General features: G+C 34.1%; 1 protein-coding gene across 1 annotated transcript in view; it reads left to right on the top strand.

Moving 5' to 3' along the window:
- The window catches only part of LOC121424966, a 54,827-nt gene extending 41,446 nt beyond the window's left edge, over positions 1-13,381 (top strand). The window contains exons 6-7 of the mRNA XM_041620865.1: positions 3,115-3,195; positions 11,983-13,381. Of these exons, the coding sequence (XP_041476799.1) occupies positions 3,115-3,195; positions 11,983-12,195 (294 nt within the window). The 3' untranslated portion in view covers positions 12,196-13,381. The remainder of the gene's footprint in view (positions 1-3,114; positions 3,196-11,982) is intronic.
- The last annotated feature ends 8,171 nt before the right edge of the window (positions 13,382-21,552 follow it).

A 21,552-nucleotide genomic window follows, 5' to 3' on the forward strand; every position in this document is an offset into this window, starting at 1 on the left:
AAGAGGAGAAGTAGTAACCTAGATCTGTGTAATAAAGACACCGTTCTCACTACCTTCCTAAAACTAGTTTACTGGAAACTAGTTTAACGTGTAGTGAGAACGGTCGAAGCGACCTTCCAAACCGGTTCAGAAAACCACCTCACGATGTAGTTTTTAAGATCGTTTTGCCTCGTTAAACTGGTTTTAGCATGAGGACACAACAGGAAGTGATCTTCACACATTTTGAGCGCGCTACTCCATACGACAGGCATAGAATGCCTACGCTGCGGGTTCGAATTTAGCGCCAAACTTGTCACCCTACTGAGAGGGTTTCCATAGCAACAAGATCGCTTTATGTGAAGTGATTTTGAGAACCAATTTCGTGTGATCAAGTTGGAACGCTAGCAAAGCAATCTTCCAAACTGGTTTCCTGAATCGGTTTCCAGTAAATTAGTTTTAGAAAGCGTAATAAGCATGGCCTCAAAGTTTCTTTATAAATATTCTTGTACCTCTCTCGGAATTCCTGGGGGGAGGGGTTATCTCCATCCATTATTTAATGAAAGTGAGATGAAATCATTTTGAAAGCAAATATTGAATGCATTTTGAAAGCAAATATTGAATGATATTTCATGAGAACTTTAATAGTGCATTCATGAAAATTGTTCTCATGTTTTTTCTATAGACCTAATTATTTCAGATAAGGCATTGTAAAAATGTTGAATGAAACTTGTTTTTCAAGTTTTATTAAAAAACAGGTACTCTAGTTTTTTTTTTCCTCACAAATGCTAATTTTGAAGGAATGATACCCTTTCATTTCACTTCACAATAAAAAAAAAATTAAATGTCAAAAATTTCAGGTTGATCAAAAATGTAGGTATGCTTGTTTTCAGAGTGAAACATGAACATTAAAAGAGGGCATGGTATTTATTCCAGACATATGCACACATGCAACTTGTATTAAATATCATTTCTAGTGAGCTGACTTTGGAAAGAGCTGAAAAACTTGAGAGGGAAAAAAATTGGAAAACAACCTTAGTAGTGTCTAAAGCTTTGACTGTTCCGCTCAATCAGGATAAGTAGAGGGAAATCGATATATTGTGCGAGGGGTCAAATGCAGACAATATCAAAGCTCTCTTTCCCACTAGCCAAGATGTTTTTACATCCGTGTTTTGGCCGAGATAATCGTCTGCTGCCATGAATGAGCATTGTAGGTTGCCATGGTGTTTCATTGTAGCTTACAGTTTGTTTTTTTAAGTTCCAGTAGAAATTTGTATTGTGTTGTTTTTTAAATCGACAAAGACATGAATATTTCCATGTTCAAGTTTGTTTGATGATTGTATCTAGTGAACAGAAATTAAAAAGAAACCTTATGAAATGGCTACTTTGTATTGAAAAATGTCAAATAATGCCTGTAGCCTAAGGCCTAACAAGTTGGGTCACAGCGCATTAAAATCTCTGATTACATTTGACAAAAGTTTTGATATTTACACTGGTTTTGTCTTGTTTTTAGTGTTGATGTTTTTGTATTTTTATTTTCAGATAGAAATCTATATTTTATAAGAGAATATCCCCAGACACACGTATCAGAATGCAAGCATTCAGTTGCTTTGTTTATCCCTCTTGGAGTGTATTTATGCATCACTTTTTCCCCCTAGAATCATAATTTGAAATACATTACAGAAACAAGATTCTGCAGAATAATTGTTGCGTTTAGTCAAAAGTAAAGAGTAAATAGAGACTTCTGACAAAGTAAGTGTTAACTGTTAAGCCCTATATAAGCAAGTATAATTATATGTTTCAAATCGCAAACATGAAACATGGATAAAGGGTGTTTGGAAAGCATTTAAGAGTGCATGCATTATATGTTAGAACCAGAAGAATCATGATTGAGAGCTCTGTTGTATTCAATCAACTTTTGGTTCAAATTTGTTTTTGCATTTCGAAATACATTTTTCAACTGACAAGAAAAATAAATAAATGTCTTTAAAGGACAAGTCCACCCCAACAAAAACTTGATTTGAATAAAAAGAGAAAAATTCAACAAGCATAACACTGAAAATTTCATCAAAATCGGATGTAAAATAAGAAAGTTATGGCATTTTAAAGATTCGCTTATATTCAACAAAATAGTTATATGAACGAGCCAGTTACATCCAAATGAGAGAGTTGATGACATCACTCACTCACTATTTCTTTTGTATTTTATTATATGAAATATGAAATATTTTTATTTTTACGTCATTGTCATGTGAAATGAAGTTTCATTCCTCCCTGAACACGTGGAATTCCATTATTTTAACATTTTGTGCTTCAGGCAATGAGGTCCTAATCATCAAACTCGTAAAAATTGAAATATTGTATAATTCAAACAATAAAAAACAAAAGAAATATTGAGTGAGTGACGTCATCGATTCTCTCATTTGGATGTAACTGGCTCGTTCATATAACTATTTTTTGAAAATAAGCGAAACTTTGAAATGTCATAACTTTCTTATTTTACATCCGATTTTGATGAAATTTTCAGCATTGTGCTTGTCTGATTTTTCTCTATTGATTTAAATCAACATTTTTCTGAGGTGGACTTGACCTTTAAGAAACTTTGGGAGTTCTGTCCATATTACAGTATTTATGGCATCTGGGACAGATCTTTGCATTTTTCTTGGTTGTGGGTGTACATGAAAAGTATAAGAATAATCTAAGATTTAGGCTGTGTGTGAAAGGGTCTTTACAGTTTATTTGTCAGGCTCATGTTACATTATCAGTTATTATTTGTAATAGTTAAAAATTATTTTCAGGGAATGTTATCTGGATATCGACCATTCAATTGATTCTGCAACATTCTGACCACTTAAAAAACCAATCAAATGTGAAGTTTTATTTTTATAGGCCCTATTGAGTATTCAGAAAAAAATACAAGATTTATTGATACCTTCGAAATAAGAAAATATAGAGAATGATACAATTTTTTGTACCAATTATCAATTATTTACACAGTAAAAAAAAATCAGCATGTTGTTTAAAGCCTGTCACTCTAACAACAAGGTTTTGAAACAGCATGCTTAAAAATTTTAAGCAGTGTTTTTACATTTTATAATATCTTTCACCTTCTTTCTCTTCTCTCTTTGTCTGTTGTAGGATCAGTTACTGCGATCGGTCTACCGTCCGTACTTCTACTACGTCATTCATGTTGACTACAGAGCGGATAGTGTCAGAGAGGTATGTAAATCCATAACATTGATCTTATGTTTTAGGTTGTGAATGATATCTAAGGCCATGTTTATGCTTCCACTTTTCAGGCCAGAATCAGCGTTTCCAAACGTGGTTAGTCCAAAACACGGTTGCATCCATGCTTACTTTCATTTAAACGCTGTTTCAAAACGCCGATCGTAAACTCACAAAAAGGTGCGTTTGAAAACGTCGTTTGAGCTTTCTGGGGAAGTATAAACAGGACCACGATCGTAAACGTGTTTAAATGACGTCATTTGGTACATGCTTCCGGTGAGATGAAACTCCGCGGGCAATAGAGTTGTATTGCCCCATGCTTATCTCCACGTAATAACAACAATCGGAAAAAACTTTCGAAAAAAAGGCGCGCCCAATTTGACCTCGCTTTACGATGCGAAGCCAGCTGGAGATCATGATTTGCTCTGAAAAGTTAAGCATAAACAGCACTCCCAGAACCACGTTTACGATCGGCGTTTTGAATCGACGTTTGAAATCGCTGATTCTGTCCTCGCAATGGAAGCATAAACACAACCTTAAACGGAAAATCTGTTCCCACTGGAAATGTACAATTAACATATGAAATTTTGTTTGGTTCAGCTATGATGAAGAAACAAATGAAACCCTACAGATGACATGATTATGCTGCTTATGAAATATATTAGATTTAATTCATTTATATCAGATGTTACAGTATAAAATGTGCAAAGGTTAAGGTTGCTTTGTTGTTGCCGTAGTATTCTTTTTGTACCTGTACATGTATGTATCATCTTCAATGAACTTATAAGAGTACCAACATGCGCTTCAAATGAATTTAGTGCAGTAGTGCAAATTTACATGTAGTTTGAAATATAAAATTTCAAGAGCTCTTAAAAGTCATATATCTTACATTTTTGGACTACACAAACAGTTCCTGGTACTCGGAATGCAAAATTGTGATCATGAATATATACAATATACACCCAATAAAACGTGTTTGTAGACTTCAATCTTTCACAACATTCTTTGCTAAAAGGAAAAAAGGATAACATAATATCTCTGAAAATTCTTATTTTTGAAACCAATCTAATGGCTATCATAATTCATACCAAACTTCATGAACTATTTTTCATTGAAATGTATGTATACCAAGACTATTTTCTGCAAGAGACGAGGGTAATCATTAATGAATTATTATTTATTATCTCTACATTTCCTGGACTCTCGATTGTTGATTCCTAAACAAGGAAATAAACTGCAAATCTACATTGTGCAGTGTATTTTTGTATTTGTATTACGACTTGATATAATAAGAATGATGATGATGATGGTGATGATAATGACAACAACAACAGCAACAGCAACAGCGACAAAAAGCTATATTCTATATTAAGCATGTTACATATAACCTTTGTAGACTGTCATCTCATGATATTAAAAAATATATAGATATATTGTGTTATAGTGTGTTAAATAAAATGTCATTGCACTTTACAACAATATATGTTTCTATATGTTTAATCATATAATAATATCCTGCACAATGGTTAATGTATTACGCTAAATTCAATTTCAAGTTATTAATTTCTGTATAATATTGATACAGTAATATTGAGTTCTTTGTCATGTTTGTACACTGCAAGTGCATCTTTCTATGAAATCAAGTTTAGTGTACATGTATTCATATGAAGTGTACCAGTCTATACATAGCAAGAATCATGCAAACTGCACCTGTTATACTTGAGGTGCATCAAATTATAGGGTAATAGGAAAGTCAAAGTTGAGGATCATAGCAGACAATATGTCAGTTGACTTTATATCAGAATCCAATTCATCTAGTCAAAATAAAACCTTTAACTCATTGTTTCTATTGGCGGGGGTGGAGTGACGTCACATCGACAACAGCACCTTAGTGCGATGGTAACAAAGTATAAGAAACAGAATGAAACACTGTCAGAAAGAGCACTGGAAATTTCAGAAGTTTTTATAAACTTCCAGATAATGAAATGGGTAAACTCGATTATCACGACGTTCAGCACAAAGTATGAACGCGATGTTCGTATATTGTGCATTGTAGGCCAAAACGCCCCGCTGCTGTACTGGTCGCTAGTGCATTGTTTTCATCTGCCGGTTAGTTGTTAGGGCTCGAGATTAAAAATGCCAGAATGTTTGCTCTGGCCTTTTGAGAGAGTTTATAGCCTGAGCAAATAATAAAAAAAAAGACAAAATTACATGCTATGATAGGCAGTTATCGAAGGGAAAACCTACAATGTAATGTAGAATATATTAGAATGTTAAGAATATGGAGAAAAGTTAAATATCTCATACTGTCTGGTGTAATACTGGTATTGTAATGATACACAGTAACAGGCCCACACATATTCATAATGTAGCTTAAAAGGTAGCTTATAGTATCTTCATAGTGGGAGTATATAAGAAACATTTGTATTAGTAATTTGCTCTCTGAGTTGAAATCACCCTTTAAAAGGATATATTTCAAGCCTCTTTCTTTCAAGTGCATTAATGGCTAATGTAATTTCAAGAAGCAGGAATGAGACATCACCATTCTCCTATTTTCAGCAGAGCATAATAGGGAATATCAGTAGCAGGGGAAAATATATGGGGGCTGTACAAGAATTTCCCCATTTTTGTTAATTCCAACATAGTTTTTTTTTAATGAATCCTTATTACAAGGTGTATTACACGTAGGTGCGATTACAGAGCTGGACTTTTGACTGGGTGTGAACCTGCTTGAAAATTTTGACAAGCAAAAAGTGAGGGTCACCAGTCCAAAATGGTGGACATCTTGTCCTAGAAATATCTTAGGACAAACAAGAAGATAAAGGGGGCCGTTACTCATATGCTCGTACATCCCTGCCCCTAGATATGAGTCTGTCTATTTCTGTAGGAGGAGACAAAGTTTCTTGAAGTTCATTAAAAAAATAAGGGTCATCAGTCCACAATAGTGGACATCTTGTCCCAGAAATAGGGCAAGAGGAAAAAAAGGGGTTGTTGCTCATTTTACATGGTATTCTCGTACATTCCGTCCCATAGATCTGCATCTGTCTATTTTCATGGCTGAGGAGACAAAGTTTCTTGAACTAGTTATGAAACAATTTCATCTGACCAAATATACATGTAGGAAATGAGAGTTACAATCAGAAATGTTCCCAAAGTGTTAAAATATCATGCATTAGGGAAGCATATTTTTCATTCTTAAAGTGATGGTTTATTTTTACTTTATTCATTTCAATCACCTTTGTTTACAAACAATAAAATCAGAGAGAAAAATATTCAATATAAACGGAGGAAACAGCCAGAAATCATAAAAGCGCCATTAGCAGCAACCTGGATAAAATCAAAATCCATACAAACTTTTTGAAGTCTTTCATGTACTCAGCTATTCTTTCCTTTCAACAAAGTAATGTACGTTAATTATGTAAACATGTATTAATGAGATGATCGTATATACTGATCAGGATGCTTGGTCAGAGTAACACAATCTTCAATGAGAGTTCTTGTTCAATATCCTTCTTTGTGAATAAATGCAAGCTTACAGTTGAAATTGTACATGTACATGTGATTAAGATGGGCCAGAGCTGTGTTTTCTAATCATCGTCATGGGAACAGTTAATTTTGGCCAACAATCTTCCCCTCTCAGGAGTCCTGTCAAATTGATTGCTTTGCTTCAACTGTTTAACTTTGCTTCAGTCCCAGCTAATTCATTAACATGTTGGATTAATACGTTGTTCAGAAGCAGAGAACCAAACAAAGAATTGTAGGCCAGTCGTTAATCCGTTGGGAGTGGCCAATAAGGCGCTGAAATAATCTACCCGCAAGTGTTGACGCATCACAATAATTGTGCGTTAGAGAGAAGTGTAATTCACGTTTAATTAAATTGAGAAATCACATTTCAAGAAATAGTCAACTAGTATGAATGCATATTCTTTTTTCATTCTTGATTTTATTTTTATCCATTTTTTAATGAATAGGTCATATATGTCTTTATCGATTCCTGACTTGTTCTTGTAAGTCATTAGGAATTACCACTCCAAAAAGAATGAAAATGATATTAATACATGAAAAATAATGAAGGTACATGTAAGAGAAAGTATGCAACTAACTTTAGCATGACATAGGTTTTCATGTTCAGAACTAAACACCAGCCCTATAAAATACTACAAAAACAGAATCGGATTTCACAGTGCTGTTCTCTGTCAATTTCTTCGTTCATCCATCCATCCATCTATCCATCCATCATTCTGTCCGTCCGTTCCTCCATCCGTCCGTCCGTCCATCCATTCTTTGATAAATTATCATCCATTCCTAATTTTCCTTTACTAAAAAATCTTTAATTAATGCAGGTTCATATGAATTTGCTATTTTCCCCATCGCACATGTCAGCTCTGGTAGCTTTAAGCATTGCCTAAAATTTCTCTACATATGGACTGGAGACAGGCCATGCGACAAGTCTGTAAATATTTGCTACAAATACAAGCATGCAGGTACAATAATCAATAAAACATGACTTACAAACAAAATGTGTTTATATTGCATTTAGGAGAGCAGTCAGTCAGGTGGAAAGTATTTTGTGTAGACACGACAGGGTGATTTTCTTTGGAGGTTTATAGATTAAACACTGGATATATTTCATAACTAAGATTGATTTTATTTTTAGACTGAAGCAACCTTAACATGGGTGATTAGACTGCGTGAAGGACTTGTGATTGTTACTGTATATGTATGTGAGTGGTCATTTAAATTCGCATAAAAAATTGTGGTGCTTCTTCCCCCTTCCCCCCCCCAAAAAAATCAAAACATTCCAGAGGTGGTAAAGTAGAACCAGGATCCGTTTTTATAAAGCTATTACTAAGTTACGCATGACTTTACATCACAAATGTCCGGTGACAATTTTTTTTCTTTATCAGACATGTAATATTTTCCTTATAGGCTGAATTTAAACCCTAGTTAATTTTGACAATGATAAACCTTTGAACTTTTGAACTTTGTTATTTCCACCTAATAACAACACTCGGAAAAAAACTTTCGAAAAAATGCAATTTGACCTCGCTTTCCTGCTCAATGAAAATTACGATGCGAAGCCAGCTGGAGATCGGGATTTCGCCTCTGAAAAATTAAGCGTAAACAGCACTCCCAGAACCACGTTTACGATCGGCGTTTTGAATCGACGTTTGAAAACGCTGATTCTGTCCTCGAAATGGAAGCATAAACACACCCTAGATCTGGTACAGTTACATAAACTGAACTTTGTGAAATCTTGAAATCTTCGCTGAAAAATGTTCACACTGAAGATCACCAACACAGATAAGCGCACGTGGGACAGTGTATTGTTATTGCTTTGAATGTCGGCCCGTGCTTATTTGGTAATTTCTCAGCAATTACACAATTTCTTCCAGAATCCTTTGGCACATACAGACACTTTGGTAGTCATTTCATTGGGTTCTGTACGAACTCATTTTGAAATCTTTACCATAACTGGAATTTATCTTTAATTACATATTTAACAAACTTATCATTAACCGAAGAATAAGTGTTTCAAACTAATGAGTAAATTTTATGCAGACGTTTACAATACACTGTGAGCCAGGCAGACATGAAATATAATTGCTGCTACTGATGGGTGTTTCATAAAGCTGTTTGTAAGATAAGAGCGACGTAAAAACGACTGGTGATCCTTTCTTTTGGTAAATGGTATACACCATTGGTGATTATTCAGCTCGTAAGAAAGGCTCACTAGTTAGGTGATCTGTCAATCGACAGATCAACTATTAATTTCGTACGAATTTTCTTTTTTATTTATTTATTTTTATTTTTCCGCCCTTTTCTTGTTAGTACTAAATCTCAAAATCTACATTATCAATTATCTTCAAAATATCATCAGATATGGGGACTTATCATGTGATGTGTATAAAGCAAGTTCAAGGTCAAAAGGTCATCATGACGTCATCTAGACGCCATTTTGTAAAATCACATTATCAATCATATCTTCATTATCAATGATCGAAAATTAACAATATTTACATCACATTAACTTCAGGTCAAGGGTCAATCGCCCATGTCATCAAAGGTCATGTAAAGGTCACGACGTGCGCGTACGCGCGCGTCAAAATTTTAAAATGCCTAAAATCACTTTTTGACCAAAACATTTTAGGTCATTTTAAGCATTTCAAAAATTTGCGCGCGCTCACGCTTACGCGCGCGTTCCCGCGCGTAACGGCACTATAAAACATAGGATCGCCATTTTTTTCATATCAATGCACCGATAATATAATTCTGAACAATTTGATACCTTGATCAACCTTCTACGACAAGTAATAAAGGAATTAGCCTCCATCAAAGTTTACAGCACGCGCGCGCGCGCGCACTAACCATAGACAATATATGTGCAAAAACATGCCTATACAAACTTCATTATAGCTCTTAAAGTAGTCCGTTGACCCCCATTTTTTTTTTCATATTCGAATAGAGTATGGATGGGAGATGTGATCTCTTGTCACATTTGACCCGAAATTTTATCATGACGTCATCAAAATGGCGTCGGAACTCAAAATTCCCATTTTGCTACTTATGACGTCATCATAATTATGCAAATTTGACTCTAACTCTGTTAATATCAGTCAATTTTCGTTCAGTTTTCAATATGTTGTAGCTGAGGACATACTCTTTCTAATTTGATGGCTTAATTTACTTTTAAAGGAATGGATCATCCTGAAATATGGCAAGTTATAGAGGCATGTCATTTTCGCTCATTTTGTGTGCAATCTCTATGGGAAATGACTTTTTATCAAAACTGGATTTTACATTCCTCTATTTCGCGAGCCATATCTCCATTTCTGTTTGTTGGTTTTCTCTGAGCTTTGAGTATGTTGTAGCTGAGATTGTAAGCTATCGCAAATGTGGTTTTCGTTTTCCGATCAGATGCCAGGATCATGCCCGTATTTCACTTGCAAAATTGGATTTCAGATCCTCTCGTTTTGCTTATGTGTTAAGTCTATGGGAAGTGTGTAGCTCAATGGGTAAGGCATCAGACTTGCGTCCTTAGGGTCCACGGTTCGAACCCAAAAGTGGGCAAAATTTTTTTTTTCTTTTTTTTTCTTTTCAACATTTCGCAAATGTTCCTTAATCACCATTACAAGGTATACAAGTTCAAATATCGCACAATAAAGTAGATCAAAATCGTTTTTAATAAGCCTATAACATGTACAATGTGTATCGCCTACACCTACATGTATTTCACATATATGCTCATTTCCCTCTTTTTAAGAGTATTCCACATGTTCTTTTCGTAATAAAAGTTTAGTTTTCAATATGAGCATAGTATTGATCTTAATAAACATGGTGATTGTATTCGTGATCATGAAAATCAGAGACAGATCACCTAATTCGTCCTCATGACGAATTAAAATTCTAGTTGTACTTAAAGTTGCTCTTAACTTACAAACAGCTTTGTGAAACAGCCCCGGATGTCGCTTTTTATTTTTTTTTTATTTTATGATCCATGATAAATTAGAGTGCTGTATCCTGACTCTTTCAACATCATGTCTTGGGAGATATATCCCTGTACACCAATTTACCTTCACTTATTTGACATTTAGTCATTTTCATTTCTTTTCATTTATTTCCTCTGTAATACTTTTAGACATCACAAGCTGTTCCTCGTAAATTTTACATTTTTCAGAAACTTTAGATGGTGAATTTTAATTGCCAAAACATTTTCTGTTTCTGTTTAAGGTAACAGTTTCTTGGTTTCATATTTTATTATTACAAAAATGATACACATAATACAGCCAAAGGGCTAAAATGTATATATGGGTGCATAAATTCATAGAATTAAAAACAAGAAAGAATGCACACATTCACAAAATGTATATGTACAAAATATGAAAGCATGCAGTGAACTGGTCATAAAAAAGTAAAAATTGGTATTTACTTTTAAAGTTACACATTGAAATCAATGGCCTACATTTACTTTACAGAATGAGAAGGGGGGGGGGGGTGTCGTCAGTTATCACAGTTTTAATGCAAGTTGTTGAAAAGGAATCTTCCAAGAAAGTGAAAAATTGATAGATTTTCTATTATCATTTTTATGTGTAACTGGAGAAACTTAATCCTCCTCATCCACATCATAAATATATGCATTAATAAAATCTTCATGAAGGCTATGAGGGGATATCACAAATTTCAGACGTCTGGAATCGTGACAATCACTATAATCACCTGTATTACTAAGTATTTGCAGGTTCAAATTGGAATTAGCTCATCAAACTTGCATTGACATTTTATTCTTTCACAAAAAAAGTACAAGGAGTCTTCAAGCAGTGATGTTGAAATACAAAGGTGGTTTTATTTTCAGAGAAACCTTGTTCAAACTTGAAAGAGTGGATGCTTTCTTTCAAAATAGATGTATTAGCCCAATACTGATTTGATTCAAATAATGTCTCTTGTATGCAACTATATCAACATTCACTCAGATAATCCTTATCCATAATATATTTGTGATCTTTATTTGGTATTTGTAAATGTTAATGGTTTTCATAAATGGGAAAATGCCACCCTAGGTCTTTCAATAATTTTCATTTTGTATCATTGGCAAAGTAATCAGGTTTGAGGTACACAACAAAATGATTTGCAATGAATGGACATTCAGATCACAAAATTAATGACTTAATTGTATGTCATTTGCAACAACATTGTTGGTAGTCTGAATGGGGCATGGATTAAGCCTTGTATTCAGGATCACATTCATTAACCCATTCTGATCTTACATTTTCCGTTCTACAGGAAATCATGGATATGGTTAGCCAGCTCGGAGATAAAGGGAACAACATACGGGTGCTTCCCAAGGAGCGATCGTTTGTCGCATCGTGGGGATCGTTTGATATCGTGCGAGCCGAGTTGGAGGTAAGATCTGATCTAGACATGCTATTTTATCCGACAAGATTAGGCTTTAGAGGTAGAGCACCTCGTAGAGATCGGGTGATGATTGAGAAATGAAAAAAAAAGTATTCACAGAACCCATTTTCAATGATAACAGATTGGATATAGGTATTTTGGGGGGTAAAATTTGTTATTTAAGAGCTATTTTGTGTGATGGGGAACAATGAAATGTGAAATGTGTGGGTGTGAATGGATTGAGATGTGACTGTATTTCAAGCTATCTTTCTGAGTTTCTGAAGTTTCTTGGTTGATAGTATTGGTGATAATGATGGTGAGTACAATGCATGTGTCAAGGGATTTCTGGCAAGTCAAGAAATTTCAAAGTATCTTTTCCAGGAACAATCGGGAAAGACGTGGTATATATTAGTCAAATTCTTTCTGGGGATTAAAGATAATGATACCTTGAAGATATTACAAAGTCTATTTGAATTTGACATTTAGTGGTACTTTGGTGGTCACTTTGAGTGTGACTCTCTATTGTCGTAGAAACTGAAGTTTCTCACTGGGAAAATTATATCAACTCTGTTTTCATAGGGTATGAAAAAATAGATTCAGACGATCAGTGAATGAGTATCATGTAGTGATATTGATTATAACAATATCTGATGATAATGATGATGATGATGGTGGTGGTTGATGATGATCATGATGGTGATGATGATAATGATGGTGATGATGGTGATGATGCTGCTGCTGCTGATGATGATGACAACGGCGAGTCAATGGTGATGGCAATGATATTAAATACACAGCTATAAGTGACAGTGATTGTATTGATACAATTACGATTCTGTAATCAAAGAATGATGAAGCCATTCTGCTTCAACAATTTTGTCAGTAATTGTGTACATACACACACCCTGTCATGTAAAGTCAATGATGTGAACCTTCATGCAAGGTGAATTGCAGTTGTAGCTGCATGCATATCATATCATTATGGTATACGGGTAGTTGATAATGAATATTTGATTTTGAAAGCAATACATACTCAGAGATACAGTGGATCTATGGTTTTAAAGCCTGTCCTAGGGACTCAGTAGTTGAGTATCAGTCCTGTGATGCAGTGTTTGGATAAGGATAGTGGATCCCTTTTCATGATTAGAGGGCATTCCCCTTTGGATGTACATTATGAATCTTTTGTGCAAGGCTAATGGCAGAATCAGGTTTGAATCTATTAGCTCATTTAGCTGTGGTTTGTTCTAAATGTCAGCGGTCATTCATCACTGTAGCACCCTCCCCCACCCAATAATGAGTTATACATACATTCTTTCAGTGGTAAGAAAACCATTTAAATTTCGGTGTTAATAAAAGACCAAGACTTGTTGAATTCTCTCAGTACAAGATATTTCAATTTTTTTTCAGACCTTGACTGAAATATAGGCCTACATCATGTAAATGTAAATCAAATTTGGATATATCAACTCCAGCCGAAAATATGAAGATGTAGTCGTATCAATGCTGAGTGGAACATGGGCCGCAGAATGGAAAACGTTTTTAATCCAGTTGTATGGCATTGCACTGTGTACACACTTCTAATATTAAATGCAATTTGCCATTCAAAGTTTACCGCCCATTCTCACAAGAAAAATATATTCGTCGCTAAGCGTAGATACATACAAGTATGTGCTTTTTTAAGGACTCGCTTGGCTTAGTTACAAAACAGAATGATGATTTTAATAAAAAACAGTTAGTTACATGAAGTAATTCTCTATACCTGAAGTGAGTGAATGCCAAATAGTTGGAAGTAATTAATCACATAATAAATCTCTGTATTAATCGCACTATTAAAACAGACTATATCATTTCCCCAAGTAAAAGAACGGTACTCCAAAACATCCTTGCATGTCAACTAGATATAATATCTTGTTGTACTCGGCTACCTTCGATAATGCAGTCTCACTCTTAAAGGTCAAGTCCACTTCAGAAAAAATTTGATTTAAATCGATACAGAAAAATCAGACAAGCACAATGCTGAAAATTTCATCAAAATCGGATGTAAAATAAGAAAGTTATGACATTTCAAAGTTTCACTTATTGTCAACAAAATAGTTATATGAACGAGCCAGTTACATCCAAATGAGAGTCGATGATGTCACTCACTCACTATTTCTTTTGTTTTTTATTGTTTGAATATACAATATTTCAATTTTTTTTCATTGCCTGAAACACAAAATGTTAAAATAATGGAATTCCACGTGTTCAGGGAGGAATGAAACTTCATTTCACATGACATGACGAGAAAATAAAAATATTTCATATAATAAAATACAAAAGAAATGGTGAGTGAAGTCATGAACTCTCTCATTTGGATGTACTGGCTCGTTCATATAACTATTTTGTTGAAAATAAGCGAAACTTTAAAATGCCATAACTTTCCTATTTTACATCCAATTTTGATGAAATTTTCAGTGTTATGCTTGTTGAATTTTTCTCTTTTTATTCAAATCAAGTTTTTGTTGGGGTGGACTTGTCCTTTAATATGAAAAAAATTGTAAGAGTCATTTACAATTTGGAAAGATCATGTAGTGATGGACTTTAATAGATTTGGGAGGTCAAAGGATGAAGGTGTAAGTTTAGAGCCAAAGAGACATTAACCCATGCAATTTTACACAGGGTTAGCATCTTTCTGACTCTAAACATGTGGTATGTCAATGCCATTAACATTTCTGAGGAAAACCTTATGACCAAGAAAAATTCTGCTAGAAATTAACTTCTGGCTACCTCCTTCAAAATGGTTCTTTTCTTCTTTTATTCTTGAGATGAAGTTTGGAAATTGTTTTCTGTGGTTTAACGCTGCACCTTATTGTAGATTTATAGTAATATTATAAAGAAATACCATGTTTTTTTTCTCTTTTTTTTCACATACATATAAAGATTTTGCACACAGATCTGTATAAAGTTATGATTTGTATGTTACATGTAATTTGAAAATGTATTTTCAGATTATGATTCTGGCCTCCTCTTCTCCCCGAATCAAGGCAGAATACATGTATTTGTCAATCCAAGCGAAGAAAATTTGGTCTATTCTATTTCTTTATTAACATTAACACACTAACTTTTGTGACCTGTTTAAGTGTTGTTACAATGATTTTTCTTATGTAAAATATATGCAAGACTTTTCAAGTTTTATTATTTCTAAATTTTGCGTCCCATAAACAAAGTAGAATAAAATTTACAAGTAATTAGGAATCATTACAATATTTATTGCTTGTCCCATATTTTCATTCCTTCCTTTGCTTTATATAGCTTTCTCAACTTCATTTGTGATTCATGTATTAATGTCATCATTTCAATTGAGAGTGGAATCATTTTTCATTATGGATTCTCAAGTGATACTCGAGATGAAGTTTAATCCATATTCCATGTATATTTAATGAGAATCTTGTTGGAAAATGATTGTATTAAGATGTTCAAAGTAACCACATATGACATGTACAATGCATACTGTACAAAATATAATGTACCATATATGTGGGCCTAATTGCAACAATCTTGAAAATATGTTTATTACAATTTCTGAACTTAAAAAAGGACAACATATTAATTGGTTCAATGACATACATGTAATAGGCTGTTTGTGTATATGGAGTCAGATCATACTTTAAAAATAATTTTATGAAGTATATTTTATCCATAGTACATGTAGGCCTATGTTGTGTATAATTTAATGGCTCAAGGCACCTGTCATGAATATTGCCATTTTATAATTGAGCATAACATGAGAGGGAACTACATGTATGTGTATGGGGAAAATTAAAAGCAGAGAACAAAATAATAGAGACAAATTGAAAGTGAGGATTTGTCATTAAAAAGTATTAAAAAAATGATTGCGATTCTTTTTTACATGTCATGGAATGAAGCAGTGTACTACATGCATGGTTGGTTTCTTGAAAGGCTATATCATCCTGCGAGTATAAGGTTTCAAGGCAATTACTATTCTTGTTTAAGATTCCGCCTTCCAGTTCTGTCTGCCACAAGCTCAATTTTCCTCAAAGTAAAAATAGAACCATCCATCCAAGCACAAACCAATGATTAATGTGACATGTACCACGTATGTGTGTAGATTTCCTTTGGGAATGGGCTCATTTTGAAATGAAGGTACTTATATTTCCTTAGTGCAGGGCTAGCACCAAGATGAATTATTTTTCTACATTAAACTTTAATTATTTCATATATTGAAGACTATCCGGGGGCCAGCAGAGGTTATTCTTTTGCGATTTTCTTTACTTGTGGGACATCGCAAACCTTGCAAAGTTTTGCTCTGTAAAAATGATTTATTGTGGTACTACGGTTCATGAAATGAAATGAAAATGCTAAAAAATTTGATTTTTTACTTTTTTACACAAATAGAGATATCTCTCATTACATTTTTTTCATGTGTGCAGTAGATCTGTCTGTCTGTGAATAAAAGAAGTGTTTCTGAGAATGTGATATTAAAATTCCTGTTCTTACACAAAAGTCCAACCAAGTTCCAGTTCAAAGCAGTAGTGAAAACTATCTTTTGAAATGAGGGATGGTGCATGTAGTTAGACTCTAAAGATTTTCACTGACTGTAATGCTACTATATAATCTCTCTCTCTAAAAAAAAATAATAAAAAAAATAGAGTGAACATGTCACTCCTCAGAAGAAGGTAATAAACATGATTAGATAAAGAGTGACTTTTCCACTTGTTGAGTAAATTTCACCCTTTTTTTAAGTGAAATTTGTTTGAAAAAAAAATAGTTCAATCTAAATTCACTTCAAATTGATTGATCCTTGATATCGCTACGAAGGGGTTTGCGAAGCGAGTGAAAATTCACTCATTTTTTCAGAGAGTTGGTAGTATGCTTTTGTTTAAACATAATATGTAATAGATCAATTTACTCAGAGTATAAATTTTTCCATTGAATCTTTGAGCATGATCTTCTTTAGAGAAATGAAACAAGGATACTCTGAATATAGAGCGTATAGGCCTTGGAGGAACAGTATTTTGGCAAGTGACTCTGTCGAAATGGGTGTACTTCCTATATTGTATCCCTCAATATTTTGGCAGGGATAGTCAACCGGGGCATAGGGGGTGTGAGATTGTGTATTTTCCTTGAGTTACAGAAAGCAATTAATAACCGTGTGAGAAGAAATAATCAGGGATTCTATGAAGGAAATATCCATTTCATGTGCCAGTTTATGTATGAAAGTACAAGTAGAATTCAGAGAACATTAGATATTATTTTTTTATGGGATCAAAAACAAAATACAATCACATCATTTTCATAGCAATGAAACAAATACAAATATTGGAATGGGTTTACGACAAAATTTGTTTTGCTTTTCACAGAGACCATCAATCATGAGATGGTCTTTGAAAACAGTGTATGAAATGGCAAGCCAGGCTTTTGGAGATGATGTTTTTTCCCAAATTCAAATTTTTAATTTGCAATCAAATTATTTATGAATTTGAATGATTTCATGGAGGAGGTAGGTAGTTATATAAATCATTTTCCTAAACTGTTCTTCCCTTATTGCGTATGAACAGCACTTTGCTTCCAATATTCAAGTATTGCAAGAAACTTACACTCAATTGCAAATCAAGTGTAATGAATAGTTTCCAGAAAATTGAGTTGAAATTGAATGCATTTCAACTTCAAATTTGTGTTAAATCAAAGGATTTGCACTTGATTTAGGGTCTTAATCTTTATTTGTCGTTGAATATAAGTTTTTTGCGACGACGCCATGATGTATTACTCTCATGTTATTCATAGCCACCCCTCTTCTAATTCTACAAGAATGTCTTCAAGGGTTTAGTTCACAATATTGGCAAGAGCTCAATATTTCTTATTGTCAAAGTCTTTGAGTTCCCTGACCTTAAAGAAAAGGTTGGCACCATGCTGGCAGTATCCCTGTTGACTCATGATGAGAATTAAAGTCAAAATTCATGTTCAACAAACAATAAAACCTTAAAAATTGATCAAATTTTGACAGCACCCTTTATTTATGTATTTTAAAGGCATGTTGGTAAATATTGATTTGACTTAGAAAAATAGAGCTAAAATGTCCCATTCATCATTTGTGTTTGTGATCATGTGACATGTTGTGAAAATGAAGCTCTGAAAAGAATTTACAAAAAATTATTCTTTATTGCTTAAAAATACGAAAAATTACTTTGACCTGAAACAATCCAAATTTTATTCCATATTATTATGTTTTCAATGATGATGTTCAATCAGAGATATCTCATATAGTGTCTTACATGTAATGTATTCCCCCCCCCTGGTTTCTATTAAATGTAACACTCTCCAAAGTTTATTGATTTTTGAATACATGTAACTTTGCATGTGTATAATCATGAGTACATCTTTTTTGAGTATGTTAATTATGCATCAATCACAATGTCTTTACTGCAGTAAAAAACATTCTTGAGTAATACATGCAAAGCATGGTGTTCTTGATTGAATAATGTCTATGAAAGTGATAAGATCTAAGGTTTATGAGTACTTTCAAGTTATATGGCATAATACAGATTAATGCAAATCATTATCATAAAATCAATGGTCTGGAGAAAGTGTCGAGTGGCAGATATAAAGCTGATGTTACTTACTAAGCTGTTGTGAAGTGCTTCTTAAAAGTACTGTACTCCTTGTTGTAAATTACAACCAAGGAGAAAAATGTACAATAATGAGCTACATGAATCTAGTTTTTATGACATTTTTAAGTGCATTCATTCTGCATGAACTTATGAGAAAGATGATATCTGGCTTCTGTGATAAGTACATGTAAACCGCAATTTTGTGCTATTGTGGTAATGAAACATCAATGTCTGTTCAGTAAACAACCAATATACTTTGTTTTAGAGATTTATATTTGTTTTAAAGTAGAAATTTTATCATTTTAGATGAAATGTTGAGTACCATATTGTAAAACATAACCTGTTGATTTTTTACGTCAAATATTAAACATAGGCTATATACATTTCTTTGAGGTAGGATGGGAAATAATTTTTATGTTATACATGTAGGGACTATTCTTTTTTCCACATTGGGGGCAATCACAGGACTTTAGGGGCTACTTTTTAGTGGCAAGAACCAATTATGCCTACACAGTAAATGCAAATTTCATAATTCTGCCATATTGATTTTCTAAATAATCTTGAATTATTGTTTGTGACAGATTTTGGGGCGTCTCTATAGAAAGGATGGCCGCCCCCAATGCATGCCTTTTGGAGGAATTTTAGGAGTGATTTGGGTTGTCATTAGGGCAAAATCGCCTGTTCATTGCCTTCATGTATTTTCCCACGCTGCTTTCAGGTGACCTACAGGTGTATTTTAAAAATGATAAGAATATTATAAACACTGGCAGTCCAAAATAATCTAATAATCTGCATGTAGCCTACATGTATGTACATTGCAGTGCATACACATTGCTCTTGGTACACTTAACCAGTTTCAGTCTCTCTCTTTTTTTGATCATCTTAATCTTGAACTGAGTCTTGTTTATATTTCGTGCCGAGTTTTGAAGTTTTGCCAAGTCTCAGGAAGTCTCCTCCGTTGACTTCACCTGACTCTATTGACTCATAGCTGTTCTTGCTGTTCGGGCAAGTAATATTCATGTTTTACCTATAGCGATCCTGCCACCCCCGTCCATGCACACTCAATGTATTCCGTAGCAGTAGAGGTCTACACGTATAATAATGACATTATATACCTGACGATAGGTCTTTCTTGGATTTTAATATTGAAAATGATCATTTTACATAAACATGTTAACTATTTAATAATTATACTTGCTTATATAGCGCCTAACACTTTGTCAGAAGTCTCTAAGCGCTCTACTGTATATGCAGCATAATTTCCCTGGCTTTAGCAGTGCAGCTGTCACGTGCGCTGCGTTTCGCAGGAATAAATTCCTGCCAGGTACCCATTTACCTCACCTGGGTTGAGTGCAGCACATTGTGGATCAATTTCTTGCTGAAGGAAATTACGCCATGGTTGGGATTCGAACCCATGACCCTCTGTTTCAGAGTCTGGAGACTAATCCACTTGGCCTCAATGCTCCGCAATTTAGCCATTCATGATGGAATAGATTTTATCTATTAACAAAATATTTGTATATCTTATTTGGAGTACATAAACTGCAAAAACCTGGTGTTATTTAAACTCCAGCCTTGTATATTGGTCTACACCAGAGAGGTGTTGAAACAACACTGGTTTGGTGTTAGGATAACACCAATTTGGCATTTACGCAACACCAATTAGTCTTAAACCAATATCTGTTCGATTCTTAACTGGTGGTGTTTCAACATCTCTCTGGTGTGGACCAATATAGATACCAGGCTGATGTTCAAATTTAGAACAGTGAAAATGAAATTTCCAAATACTTTGGTGCAGCCAAATTCTGTGAATTAGAAATAAATGAGATGTACATTATTAACACACATTTTATGTACCGTATAATGCATGTATTCTGTGTTCGCTCCAATTTGAGCTACATGTATAAGATCTTCCTTGGTAATAGGGAGAAGTGACTGGTCTTGAAATTATAGAGAATTGACTTTGATGGATAAAAAGTTGATGGAACGTTTCCCTGCAGTGACCATGTTTTGTGTTTACATTTTGAATTATGATAAACATTTTTGATTCTAGCAATAGAAAATTGATTGAACGCACCCGACTATTTGCAAGCCACAGAAAATGTCCAGAAGCAGTGGTGTTGAGTTTTTTTTGTAGACTAAAGGATACTTTAAACCTTTACAGTCCATTAGTATATTATACTTCACACGTTAATATCGCATTACTTGGCTCGTAGCACTTGTGGCAGCCTACGTCTTTCTTGAAATAAATATATTTTCTTGTAATGTTAGAAGGGAGAGTTTGTAAAAGTCATAGGCTTGCCTGATGATGACAGAATTGAAAACATCCTGTCTGCTTGTAGTTATTTGTAGTAGCACCTGGTTAACACACAGATTACCGTAGTTAATTAATAGTAAAATGGCACACTACTCACATTTACTGTTACTGACTTACTGTAGACCATGAAAATGATGTCCTGAGTCGAACCAGGCAGTCCATCGGTGCCCGCCCCGATGCTATTGGTCACACTGATGTACATGTCATTTCTTCCTGACGGGTGGACCGCTAAAATAAACAAAAACATACTTAAGAAATTCGGTGTCACCAAAGACTATGAATATCAACCACTTTCCAGGCCTCTACTTTCTTATCGAGATGTAAATATCAAAACTTTAAGATGATACTATATTTCAAACTAGTAAATCAAGCAAGTACAGCAATGAAACTAATAGTACAGAGCATGCTTTACGTTACTTATATATATATTTGTGTTATAATTCTGCAGTGGAATAACTAAAGTCGCAAACATTGCAATCAGAACATGATGGATGCGCCCATGCATCCTGGATGAGAACGTTTTTGGCCGATAAA

The sequence above is a fragment of the Lytechinus variegatus genome, chromosome 12 (assembly GCF_018143015.1).
Source record: "Lytechinus variegatus isolate NC3 chromosome 12, Lvar_3.0, whole genome shotgun sequence".
Taxonomy (NCBI): domain Eukaryota; kingdom Metazoa; phylum Echinodermata; class Echinoidea; order Temnopleuroida; family Toxopneustidae; genus Lytechinus; species Lytechinus variegatus.